Source organism: Haliotis rubra, unplaced genomic scaffold (assembly GCF_003918875.1).
Source record: "Haliotis rubra isolate DU_JTF1 unplaced genomic scaffold, ASM391887v1 Scf634, whole genome shotgun sequence".
NCBI classification, from domain to species: Eukaryota; Metazoa; Mollusca; class Gastropoda; order Lepetellida; family Haliotidae; genus Haliotis; species Haliotis rubra.
The window spans coordinates 432,853-446,984 of record NW_025767340.1 but is presented as its reverse complement, the minus strand read 5'-3'; the positions used below and the strand labels follow the sequence as shown (position 1 = coordinate 446,984).

The 14,132-nt window shown below is 39.2% G+C and overlaps 1 protein-coding gene across 1 annotated transcript in view; it reads left to right on the top strand.

Annotated features, from left to right (window-relative positions):
- Window positions 1-14,132, top strand: part of LOC124256664 (lactase-phlorizin hydrolase-like) — a 101,994-nt gene that overhangs the window by 86,176 nt on the left and 1,686 nt on the right. Inside the window, exons 41-48 of the mRNA XM_046690639.1 lie at window positions 168-352; window positions 1,194-1,360; window positions 1,649-1,808; window positions 2,393-2,493; window positions 2,695-2,946; window positions 4,349-4,523; window positions 5,363-5,602; window positions 13,537-13,672. Of these exons, the coding sequence (XP_046546595.1) occupies window positions 168-352; window positions 1,194-1,360; window positions 1,649-1,808; window positions 2,393-2,493; window positions 2,695-2,946; window positions 4,349-4,523; window positions 5,363-5,602; window positions 13,537-13,672 (1,416 nt within the window). The remainder of the gene's footprint in view (window positions 1-167; window positions 353-1,193; window positions 1,361-1,648; window positions 1,809-2,392; window positions 2,494-2,694; window positions 2,947-4,348; window positions 4,524-5,362; window positions 5,603-13,536; window positions 13,673-14,132) is intronic.

The following is a 14,132-nucleotide window of genomic DNA, read 5'->3' as shown; positions in this document are numbered from 1 at the left end:
GAAACAGGATATGCTCAGAATACTCTGTAGCCTAACACATATGACAAAATCAACATGAAACCGTTTGGACTTTGAACAGAGTGTTGATTTAAGCAGATGATGATGAAACATATTTTTAAGAAATAGTATAATTTTCGGCCCAGTCAATTTAACCTCTTCTCACACAGATCGGGTTCCACGTGGCTGCGGGTTGTTCCGTGGGGTTTACGGAAGGTTCTGAACTGGATCAGAAACAAATACGGAGATGTCCCGATCTACATCACGGAGAACGGCGTGTCAGACAGGAGCGGCGTCCTTGACGACCAGCACCGCGTACACTTCTACAGATACTACATCAACGAGGTGATGAAAGGTGAGATCAGTCTTAGGACCACAACAATACAAGGATTTATTCATGTTGATCGCTGATTACCCAGAACGTTAGCGTCAGAACGTCTTGTCTTAAAAAGTCATTAGAAGGTATTGTTCACTGTCAATGTGAAGGTCATAGAACTGACGAGGTGTAAGCTTGACGGGCGTTCTGTGTCCAAATCAGTGTATCCCCCGGTGTAGGACAACATCGAAACAAATTTAGTAATATGAACCATTCGAATATCTTTCAATCATCAACAGTAAGAGAGGGACACTAATGGTGAGAGATGTTTTCTTCCGCCGTTTTGTAGAAAACTACGATTAACCATTAACTGTCATTGCATTTATAAATCATAAAGTTGTGTTTTCTGCAGGTTACATACTGATGTCCATGTTGTTTCTGCAGGTTACATACTGATGTCCATGTTGTTTTCTGCAGGTTACATACTGATGTCAATGTTGTTTCTGCAGGTTACATACTGATGTCCATGTTGTGTTTTCTGCAGGTTACATACTGATGTCCATTATGTGTTTTCTGCAGGTTACATACTGATGTCCATGTTGTGTTTTCTGCAGGTTACATACTGATGTCCATGTTGTTTTTCTGCAGGTTACATACTGATGTCCATGTTGTTTCTGCAGGTTACATACTGATGTCCATGTTGTTTCTGCAGGTTACATACTGATGTCCATGTTGTGTTTTCTGCAGGTTACATACTGATGTCCATGTTGTTTCTGCAGGTTACATACTGATGTCCATGTTGTGTTTCCTGTAGGTAACATGCTGTTGTTCATGTTGTGTTTTCTGCAGGTTACATACTGGTGTCAATGTTGTGTTGCAGCAATCAACCTGGATAAGGTCAACATCAAGTGCTACACGGCCTGGAGCATCTTGGACAACTTCGAGTGGGCCAGAGGATACACAGAGAGATTCGGACTTCACTACGTCGACTTCGACGACCCTAACCTCACACGTACACCAAAGGCTTCAGCAGGGTTCTACAGACATGTGAGATTACTCTGGCACTGAGATATTCACTGATATACACACAACACCCCACCCCCGTAAGGCACACTTGGTGTGTTCCTATAAACCTGTTTAGTATCTGAACACATGAAATCAGCTCTCACAACCAAAACACTGCCAAAACACATCACCACTATAATTTAAGAATGAAACGAGCTTTATGTGTCTTTGGGTGTCTAAACTCTTTCAATTACTGATTCCATGGAGAACACCTACATCTGACAACACTCCAGGTAACGGTGAAGTAGCGTTGATATCTTCTCCTCACAGGTGATACAAGACAACGGGTTTAAGAAAGGTGCACTCACTGACCCCAACAGACAACAACTTCCGCATGAAGACGAGTTCCTGTATGGATATTTCCCAGAAGACTTTGCGTGGGGTGCATTCAGTTCCGCTCTGCAGACGGAGGGTGGCGAAAACTTGCATGGTGAAGCTTTCATTGTTTGTATACTCTCATTACCCTTTCACCTAAAGAACAGAATATGGGTTTTACACGCCTTTGAAGAGTGTTTTCATAAAATCACGGAATATCAGGTTTATGTGGGTGGGGAATCTGAAGCTCTCAGATGGTTACCACACTGGTGAAACACACTACCTACTGTCCTGTGCTGATACACCCGGGACAATCGGGATTCCGCTCATAGGTTTCAGGGACGCACAAGGGACGCAACTCTGAGTTGCGAGTGTCTGTGCCTCACACGACTGGGCCTCCCATGACAACGTGTAACGAAGAGTTGCTCCATATGTTATCAAGCCTTAGGTTATCAACTTCCGGGCAGCCTTCACTGTGGCCCCAACTGTACCTAATAACACACCATCTTGTTATCTCATTTAGTTCAGTATAGTCAAGTAGCTGGACCATTATTGAATGCAGCATTAAACAACACGGGAACAGATGTTTATACTTGTGGATATATACAAGATTGGTCTTTGTGATCAGGTGACCATGTATTTTGTAGAGAGATATATACATGTGTATGTTGTAGCCAGAACTGTATCTGTATCTGACAGGGAGAGGTGACAGTCTGTGGGACGGGTTGACACGAGCTGAAGACGGCCCCATGTCGTACCAACACTACATGGCAGATATACAGGCTCTGAAAGATATCGGGGTAAGGAACGGATCATCTGAATAACGACAATCGTCTCACCACCATTGTGTCATCGACGCCTAGTTCACCTAAACGTAATTAGACTGAGCTATTGTTGCAAACGTCTGTGGGTTTACGGGTATGAACCGCGAAGTTACACAAGATACTGATCATGTTTGTTAAGAGCAGTGTGTCTGATGTCAAAGTCGCGTGTCTCTGCAGGCCACGGTGTACCACCTCTCTCTGTCCTGGCCTCGGATCCTGCCACATGGCGACTCTGAGAACATAAACCGTGAGGGCATCAAGTTCTACCACAAGTTGCTGATGGCCATCACGGAGGCGGGCATCCAGCCTATTATCGCCCTACATCACTGGGACGTCCCTGCTGTCTACACCGATGGCTGGCTTAACGCAGATATTGTAGAAGCCTTTGAGAACTACTCAAGAATATGTTTCAGAGAGTTCGGCAGAAAGGTCAGTCGGAAAATAATGATAATGATGGTAATGATGATAATGATTAATAATGTCAGTGTTGATAAATAATAAATAAGACAGGCATTACCACTCTGTCAAGGGAATTCCATGTATAGAGTTGCGTCCCTTGGTCATAGTAGGATCGATTGGCCTTCCAGAATCATTGAGTTTTTAGCCGCCGTGATTGGTCTGTGTTGCCCAGCATCGGGTTATACTATTTCCAGCTCCATTCTTCCCTCATTCATCTCATTGGTACACTGTTTGAAGCCAATCATTCTTCTTAGCTGCTTATCATCACTCCAATGAAATCTTTTCGACACACGTCCTCTTTACCATCAGCCTCCCAACTCGCCCCGTGCCTACTGCATCTTCGAATGAGCATGACGGCAACAGGACACATTTGTCTTGTGTTTGCGGGAACATCCCTGAAAACATTGCAGTGATTCAAACACACTGTTCCTCTTTGTTGTTGCTCCGGCAAAACTGCTACAAACTTTATCACATAGCGTGCATTGTAGCTGTCTGGGTACTTGGTATAGCCCCATCTGTGGGACGGGAGGAATTGTGGGAAGGAGGACACCGATTTGCTGGGGGCTCAACATCGCTGAAGAGGACCGTGAGCTTGGCCAAAGATTACCGTCAGCTTGACCAAAGAGGACCGTCAGCTTGCATTGCTAACCCAATTGCTTCCCCTCCCTGTGGAGGTTCCAAATTGTCACATCGAAGATGAATACTTCTCCATCTCTGCTCCGATGCTCCGGCACAGTCTTAGATACCTTCCTCATCGTCTATCAACGATAATCAATGGACTGTTAAACATATGGGAAGATATGACATAGAGATATAGAGCAATGAGACAATGGGTAACGATTCCAATGGTTTCGGATATCTTGATGTTGTCTGGTAATCGGAGGTGATGTGATCATAATCTCGAAAGACTGCCCACAGAAACGGGAGTATACTTTCCAGAACCGGAATTGACGTCATAGGCCAGATATAGCTTCATAGAAATGCCAGTTTGGGTGGAATGTCTTGGTGTTGTACATTGCCGTACGTCTCAGTGTAGTTCATGTCTGCTTGTTCATTACAGTGGTAGAAACAATAGATCCAATTATACCCCATAATTCAGGCACAGTTATCAATGTGTATAATTCTTGGAATGACATATCCCAGATATATCTGGTGGATGACGGTACATAAAAGAAGTGTCGTATTCAGAGACATGGCATACATTATACACGACAGCCATGTTTGATTCCTGTTGTATTCCCGCCGTGACACTGCTAGCGTCAGACTGAAGCCTCTCACTCACTCACTCTGTGCTTGTGTGTGGCTGCAAATATAACCACCATGACCCAATAACGACGGATCGATCTCAGGTGTGTATCTGTCTACTCAATAGGTGAAAATGTGGATTCCTCTGAATGATCCGAACGAAATGGCGTTGCTAGGATACGAGCAGGGTAGCCACGCCCCTGGTATTAAAGGTGAAGGTTATGCGGCTGCACACAACATGCTGAAGGCTCACGCTTCTGTGTACCGACTATACCAGCGTGAGTTTAGACAGTCCCATGGAGGTGAGTGATACCAGCGTGAGTTCAGACATTCCCAGGAAGGTGAGTAATACCAGCGTGAGATCAGACAGTCCCAGGGAGGTGAGTTCAGACATTCCCAGGGAGGTGAGTAATCCCAGCGTGAGATCAGATAGTACCAGGGACGGGAGTGATAGCAGCGTGAGTTCATACATTCCTAGGGAGGTGAGTAATACCAGCGTGAGTTCAGACATTCCCAGGGAGGTGAGTGGTACCAGCGTGAGTTCAAACAGTCCCAGGGAGGTGAGCGATACCATCGTGACATCAGACAGTCCCAGGGAGGCGAGTGATACCAGCTTGAGTTCAGACATTCCCAGGGAGATGAGTGATACCAGCGTGAGTTCAGACATTCCCAGGGAGGTAAGTGATAGCAGCGTGAGTTCAGACATTCCCGGGAAGGTGAGTGATAGCAGCGTGAGTTCAGACAGTACCAGGGAGGGGGGTGATAGCAGAGTGAGTTCAGACAGTCCCAGGGAGGTGAGTGATACCAGCGTGAGTTCAGACATTCTCAGGGAGGTGAGTAATACCATTGTGAGTTCAGACAGTTCCAGGGACGTGAGTGATTCCAGCGTGAGTTCAGACAGTTCCAGGGAGGGGAGTGATAGCAGAGTGAGTTCAGACATTCCACGGAAGGTGAGTGATACTAGCTTGAGTTCAGACATTCACGTGTATGGACATGTGAGAAACTTCATTTCAGCACACTCAAGTATTTTGTTGTGATGGTTTGTACTGTTCTTTCGACTATGTTATTTTTCGTTCAAAGAACAGTAGACAATTAGAAAATGAATGTTACTTATTGAACATAATATTGTTTGCCTTTATAGGCAAGGTCGGATTGGCAGTTCGCTCTGCGTGGTTTATGCCGAAGACGTCACGTGACCCTGGAGACTGGTTCGGGCAAGCTCTATCGTTTGCCTACAAATCTGATTGGATGGCTGATCCAGTATTTTTAGATGGGAATTACCCGGCTGTAATGAGGCAGGAAGTACGTTTGAGGAGCGAATACCGTGACATGACGTCGAGGCTGCCGGTTCTTACAACAGACGAGCAGAAAATGATAAAAGGTTCGTGGTAACACAATTATTAATGTACCATCAGAAGAGTTCTTACTTTATTTAAACAAATGATCAAATGAATATATACATTAAATTGGACTGCTTCCAGAAAGTAACTTATTTCTTGTTCACAGTCTGACAATGTAGACTATCTTTTGATGGGCAGTTAACACGAGTGACAGATCGACTATATACTGGTAAACTGGTAAACTGTCACAAATATCTCTTCAAAGACATTGTCTTTTAGATCATGTCTCCTTCCTCGTGTTTACATGACAGCATTACGTTTGTGGGTTGTTACATGGTTAGATGACAGCACTGTATTGCTGTAGTCTGATACCAGCTGCCACTGCGATGACCGGAGTGATGTACAATATATGGTACTGTTACCATTAATGTGAACAATGTAAATATATGACAGTATCACATAATACTTGACAGATGTTAATTGACAGATGTGATATACAATATATGACCATGTTACATAAAGCTTGACCAGTGTTACTTGACTTCTGTGATATACACTATATGACCATGTTACATAAAGTTTGACCAGTGTTACTTGACTTCTGTGATATACAATATATGACCATGTTACATAAAGCTTGACCAGTGTTACTTGACTTCTGTGATATACAATATATGACCATGTTACATAAAGCTTGACCAGTGTTACTTGACTTCTGTGATATACAATATATGACCATGTTACATAAAGCTTGACCAGTGTTACTTGACTGCTGTGATATACAATATATGACCATGTTACATAAAGCTTGACCAGTGTTACTTGACTTCTGTGATATACAATATATGACCATGTTACATAAAGCTTGACCAGTGTTACTTGACTTCTGTGATATACACTATATGACCATGTTACATAAAGTTTGACCAGTGTTACTTGACTTCTGTGATATACAATATATGACCATGTTACATAAAGCTTGACCAGTGTTACTTGACTTCTGTGATATACAATATATGACCATGTTACATAAAGCTTGACCAGTGTTACTTGACTTCTGTGATATACAATATATGACCATGTTACATAAAGCTTGACCAGTGTTACTTGACTTCTGTGATATACAATATATGACCATGTTACATAAAGCTTGACCAGTGTTACTTGACTTCTGTGATATACACTATATGACCATGTTACATACAGCTTGACCAGTGTTAATGACTTCTGTGATATACAATATATGACCATGTTACATAAAGCTTGACCAGTGTTACTCGACTGCTGTGATATACAATATATGACCATGTTACATAAAGCTTGACCAGTGTTACTCGACTGCTGTGATATACAATATATGACCATGTTACATAAAGTTTGACCAGTGTTACTTGACTTCTGTGATATACACTATATGACCATGTTACATAAAGCTTGACCAATGTTACTTGACTGCTGTGATATAAAATATATGACCATGTTACACAAAGCTTGACCAGTGTTACTTGACTTCTGTGATATACACTATATGACCATGTTACATAAAGTTTGACCAGTGTTACTTGACTTCTGTGATATACACTATATGACCATGTTACATAAAGTTTGACCAGTGTTACTTGACTTCTGTGATATACAATATATGACCATGTCACATAAAGCTTGACCAGTGTTACTTGACTTCTGTGATATACAATATATGACCATGTTACATAAAGCTTGACCAGTGTTACTTGACTTCTGTGATATACACTATATGACCATGTTACATAAAGTTTGACCAGTGTTACTTGACTTCTGTGATATACAATATATGACCATGTTACATAAAGCTTGACCAGTGTTACTTGACTGCTGTGATATACAATATATGACCATGTTACTTAAAGTTTCACCAGTGTTACTTGACTGCTGTGATATACAATATATGACCATGTTACATAAAGCTTGACCAGTGTTACTTGACTTCTGTGATATACAATATATGACCATGTTACATAAAGCTTGACCAGTGTTACTTGACTTCTGTGATATACACTATATGACCATGTTACATAAAGCTTGACCAGTGTTACTTGACTTCTGTGATATACAATATATGACCATGTTACATAAAGTTTGACCAGTGTTACTTGACTTCTGTGATATACAATATATGACCATGTTACACAAAGCTTGACCAGTGTTACTTGACTTCTGTGATATACACTATATGACCATGTTACATAAAGTTTGACCAGTGTTACTTGACTTCTGTGATATACACTATATGACCATGTTACATAAAGTTTGACCAGTGTTACTTGACTTCTGTGATATACAATATATGACCATGTCACATAAAAGACCATGTTACAAAGACCAGCTTGACCAGTGTTACTTGACTTCTGTGATATACAATATATGACCATGTTACATAAAGTTTGACCAGTGTTACTTGACTTCTGTGATATACAATATATGACCATGTTACATAAAGCTTGACCAGTGTTACTTGACTTCTGTGATATACAATATATGACCATGTTACATAAAGCTTGACCAGTGTTACTTGACTTCTGTGATATACAATATATGACCATGTTACATAAAGCTTGACCAGTGTTACTTGACTTCTGTGATATACACTATATGACCATGTTACATAAAGCTTGACCAGTGTTACTTGACTTCTGTGATATACAATATATGACCATGTTACATAAAGCTTGACCAGTGTTACTTGACTTCTGTGATATACAATATATGACCATGTTACATAAAGCTTGACCAGTGTTACTTGACTTCTGTGATATACAATATATGACCATGTTACATAAAGCTTGACCAGTGTTACTTGACTGCTGTGATATACAATATATGACCATGTTACATAAAGCTTGACCAGTGTTACTTGACTTCTGTGATATACACTATGTGGCCATGTTACATAAAGTTTGACCAGTGTTACTTGACTTCTGTGATATACAATATATGACCATGTCACATAAAGCTTGACCAGTGTTACTTGAATTCTGTGATACACAATATATGACCATGTCACATAAAGCTTGACCAGTGTTACTTGACTTCTGTGATATACAATATATGACCATGTTACATAAAGCTTGACCAGTGTTACTTGACTTCTGTGATATACACTATATGACCATGTTACATAAAGCTTGACCAGTGTTACTTGACTTCTGTGATATACAATATATGACCATGTTACATAAAGTTTGACCAGTGTTACTTGACTTCTGTGATATACAATGTATGACCATGTTACATAAAGCTTGACCAGTGTTACTCGACTGCTGTGATATACAATATATGACCATGTTACATAAAGTTTGACCAGTGTTACTTGACTGCTGTGATATACACTATATGACCATGTTACATAAAGCTTGACCAGTGTTACTTGACTTCTGTGATATACAATATATGACCATGTTACATAAAGCTTGACCAGTGTTACTTGACTTCTGTGATGTACACTATATGACCATGTTACATAAAGCTTGACCAGTGTTACTTGACTAATGTGATATACAATATATGACCATGTTACACAAAGCTTCACCAGTGTTATTTGACTTCTGTGATATACACTATTTGACCATGTTACATAAGGTTTGACCAGTGTTACTTGACTTCTGTGATATACAATATATGACCATGTTACATAAAGTTTGACCAGTGTTACTTGACTTCTGTGATATACAATATATGACCATGTTACACAAAGCTTGACCAGTGTTACTTGACTTCTGTGATATACACTATATGACCATGTTACATAAAGTTTGACCAGTGTTACTTGACTGCTGTGATATACACTATATGACCATGTTACATAAAGCTTCACCAGTGTTATTTGACTTCTGTGATATACACTATTTGACCATGTTACATAAGGTTTGACCAGTGTTACGTGACCGATGTGATATACAATATATGACCATATTACATAAAGTTTGACCAATGTTACTTGACCGATGTGATATACAATATATGACCATGTTACATAAAGTTTGACCAGTGTTACTTGACTGCTGTGGGTGCCAGGGTGAAAGTACTATTGATTATTTTTTGTCAACAATTGATATGCTTCCTATGATTAGTTATTTTGAAATTGGACAGTTATCAGAACATTCAGATCATCGCTGTCTCCATGTAAAGTTAAAACTGGACAGTTATTACCAAGAATGTAAACCTACAGGCGAATATAGAGATCGATATAAATGGAGGGACAGTAAATGTGATGACTACCACAATTACCTCAAGGATGATCATACAAAATGTGCCTTACAGAGCCTAAAAAACACTCTAGATAAAGTAAATATTGACAAGGTTGATATTGACAACTGTGTTGCGTCAATCACTGAGGTTATGTTACGTGCCGGCAGTGATCACGTGGCTAAGCTAGCCGCACGTGCACCACGTGATAAGTATTGGTTTGATGATGAGTGTCGGTCTTTGAGGGCAAAGTTCAAGGAGTCGGAGGCAGATTTACAAAATCTGGGAGTGATATTGACAGGGTTGATATGGTACACTGCCGCTCTGTTTATCGGAGATGTTGTAGAAACAAGGTTAAATCTTATAAGAAGAAGGCGGCAGCTGATCTGTCACTTCTGAGTAAAACAAATATTAAACAATTTTGGAAGAAAGTTAAAGGTCATAACAAAAAGTCAAGTAGTATCAGCAATTGTAATTTTGAGGACCATTTTAAGAATTTGTTTAATCCTGAGATACTCCCGGAAACCGATAATGATACTCTCAGAGAAATAGATCTTGATGATGTACAAGTGTGGATAGAGGAATTAGATGTCGATATTAGTGAAAACGAGGTATCCACTGCTGTTAAAATGTTGAAGTTGGGTAAGTCAGCTGGTTATGACGGTATTAACAATGAGTTTTTGGTTCATGGCTCATCAATATTGATTCCCGTAATGACGAAATTGTTCAATGCTATTTTTAGAACAGGGTATTTCCCATCAGGATGGACTGAAGGAGTTATCGTTCCTATACATAAGAAGGGTAGCAAGGTAATACCGGATAATTATAGAGGCGTCACATTACTGTCATGTTTCAGCAAGTTATTTACTCGTATTTTGAACTTGAGGATTTCTTCTTGGTGTGAAAAATATAGTGTAATTATTGAAGAACAGGCCGGTTTCCGAGAAAATTACAGCACTGTTGACTGTATATATATTTGTTCTAAATGGATTAATTAATATTGCAATTAGAAATAAAGTTAAATTATATTGTGCATTCATTGACTATCGAAAAGCATTTGACTATGTAAATAGACATGCACTTTGGTGTAAATTATATAAGCTTGGGATAAGTTCAAAACTTCTAACTCTAGTTCGAAGTATGTATGAGGGGGTTAAGTCTTGTGTGAGGCTGTCCAGTAATATTCATTCAAACTTTTTCATGTCGTCTATTGGTGTCAGGCAAGGAGAAAATCTGTCGCCGATTTTGTTTTCATTATTTATTAATGATATAGTAGAAGAACTTTCTTCTATTGATGACTTGGGAGTTGTTATTTCTTATGTACGTTTACTTCTGTTGATATTTGCTGATGATATGGTGCTCTTTAGCAATAGTGTTAAAGGTTTACAAGACGGTTTGGATAGGATGTTTACTTACTGCACGAAATGGGGCTTGACCATAAATACCGAAAAAACTAAGGTTGTTATTTTTCGTAAAGGGGGTAGACAAGGCAAGGCTGAAAAATGGTCCTATAATGGTTCACCTCTTGAGGTAATCAATAATTTTAAATATCTAGGTTTAATATTTTCAACAGGTGGCAGTTTTTTCACAAGCTCAGAAAATCTTATCAGAACAAGGTTTGAAGGCACTTGGTTCATTGTACAATATATTCAATGATAATGCGTACATTACTCCAGATATTCAGTATCAGTTATTCCAATCAGTTGTTTCTCCGATTCTCTCATATGGTTGCGAAGTTTGGGGCTTTATGGAAGCTAATGCTATTGAAAGGGTACACTTGAAATTTATGAAACACATATTATATGTCAAAATGTCAACTCCATCAACTTTCTTATATGGAGAATTGGGTACATTCCCTTTGAAAGTTATTCGTCTTGTCAGGATCATCAAATATTGGCTTAAGATTTTGAGAAGTAAACCAGATAGATATATAGTTTTGATGTATAATTCATTATTGAATAGTTCAAATGAGAACCCTGATGTTGAAAACTGGGCAAGTTTACTGAGAGATACGCTCTTCAGGTTTGGTTTTGGCTATATTTGGGTTGCCCAATATGTTCCTGAAAGTTGTGATTTTGTGAGAGAATTTACACAAAGGGTTAAGGACATTTATTCTAAAATGTGGAAACATCAATTATCAATTTTAAGTGAAACTAGATCGTATCTTCATATTAAGGAAACTCTGTGCATCGAGAAATATTTAACTAATATTGATGTTAGGAAGTACCGAATTGCGTTTACACGTTTCCGACTTAGTTCACATATGCTGATGATTGAAAAAGGAAGATGGAGTGTGCCTAAAATCCCATTTGCCAATAGATTATGTCCCTTTTGTACTAACGAAATAGAAGATGAGTACCACGTACTCTTGATTTGTCCAAAATATCGAGAAATACGTAAACAGCATTTAAGTAATACTTTATTGGAAAATATAAGTATGTTTAAGTTTATCAAGTTGTTAAAAGGTGAAAACAGTTTTGAAGTACTGAAAGCTGCAAAGTGTATTTATCATATCTTAAATGAAAGAAACAAAGTTGAATTTTTGTAAATCGTCCATACATATCCTCACTCTTGGGCTATAATGATAATAACAATGTGATTGCTCTCTTTATATACGTACATCGCCATGTGCACAGGCAAATATTCAATATATATATATATTGTATTGGTCTTTGACCTAATAAAAATCTTGTCTTGTCTTGTCTTGTCTTGTGATATACAATATAGGACTATGTTACATAAAGCTTTACCAGTGTTACTTGACTGCAATATGCTTCTACATTTAGACAGTAATGACAAAGAAACTTGGGCGTCCCATATAAGGAACCTTCTTTGTTCTAAAGGTTTTGGTATCGTTTGGTTAAACCAATCCGTAGGTAATGTCAGTGTTTTCCTGAACCAGTTTAGAGATCGCCGTATATGTATTTTTCAACAAGAATGGCACTCGAGGTTAGAAGAAAGCTCCCGTTTTGATTGCTTCAGACAGTTTAAGTCCCTTTTAGAACCAGAAAGATATTTATCCCTCGTGACTACAAAGAATCTGAGACTGCTACTTGTAAAGTTTAGATTGGGGTTATTAGATTTAAAAGTAAATGAAGGAAGAAGACTTTCCATTGATAGAAACTATAGATCATGTCCACTTTATAAAAAAAGGCATTGAAGACGAATTACATTTTCTTGTTGAATGTCCAGCCAGTGATAAAATCCGTTCTGATTATCTCCGTAACTGTATTACAATCATAAGCAATAATGCAGCATTTTACAAAATTGTTTCCTCATGCGATGTCTCCATTTTAAAAAGATTATCACTGTATATCCATCATGCTATTATGTTAAGAGAACAATTGTTATCCTCCTAAATGAGAACCTTCTTTGTAACCGCTGTATATGAGCCGGTGGCCTTACATACAAATAAACATATTTTGACTTTTGACTTTGACTGATGTGATATTCAATATATGACCATGTTACTTAAAGTTTGACCAGTGTTACTTGATCGATGTGATATACACTATATGACCATGTTACATAAAGCTTGACCAATGTTGCTTGACTGCTGTGATATACACTATATGACCATGTTACATAAAGCTTGACCAGTGTTACTTGATCGATGTGATATACACTATATGACCATGTTACATAAAGTTTGACCAGTGTTACTTGAGCGATGTGATATACACTATATGACCATGTTACATAAAGCTTGACCAGTGTTACTTGACTTCTGTCATCCACACCTGTACACCAGGATCCGCGGACTTCCTGGGTATCAGCTACTTCACAGCGCACCAGGTGGAGAGGGTCAACAACTACCCCCCGACTGCAGCAGCCAGCATCGCTGACGACATCTCCGTCACGACGTCCGCCGACAAGTCTTGGCCCAGGTAATATTACCTTGAGTCAACAGATCACATACTATTACCTGTTAGACTGAGATGGGAGGTTAAAGGTCTGGTTGTCACCAAGATGGTCACCCGATATTTAATGGTTCATATATTTTGCTGAGTAGTTATAAATGAATGATTTCTAGGTTAAGATGGTGTTTCTTCTCTGATGACGGACGGGACAGGTAGAGATGAAAACTGATACATGTCAAAACTGGTTGTGCTCTGGCTATGAATGTATAGGCTCTGAACATTATTCTTGGAATGTCATTGTCGTATTGCTTGCATCAGTTCTGCGTCACTCTCCAGTACGGCGTGCACAATATAGAATAGAAACTAGTGTCATATTTATTGTTATAACATTTGCAATAAAACACAACTTGGACAACGACCGTGCTAAGATTTTGTTCGAGGGAACAGTTGCCAGAGACGTCAAAGAAGTGATACCACCGACCTCATG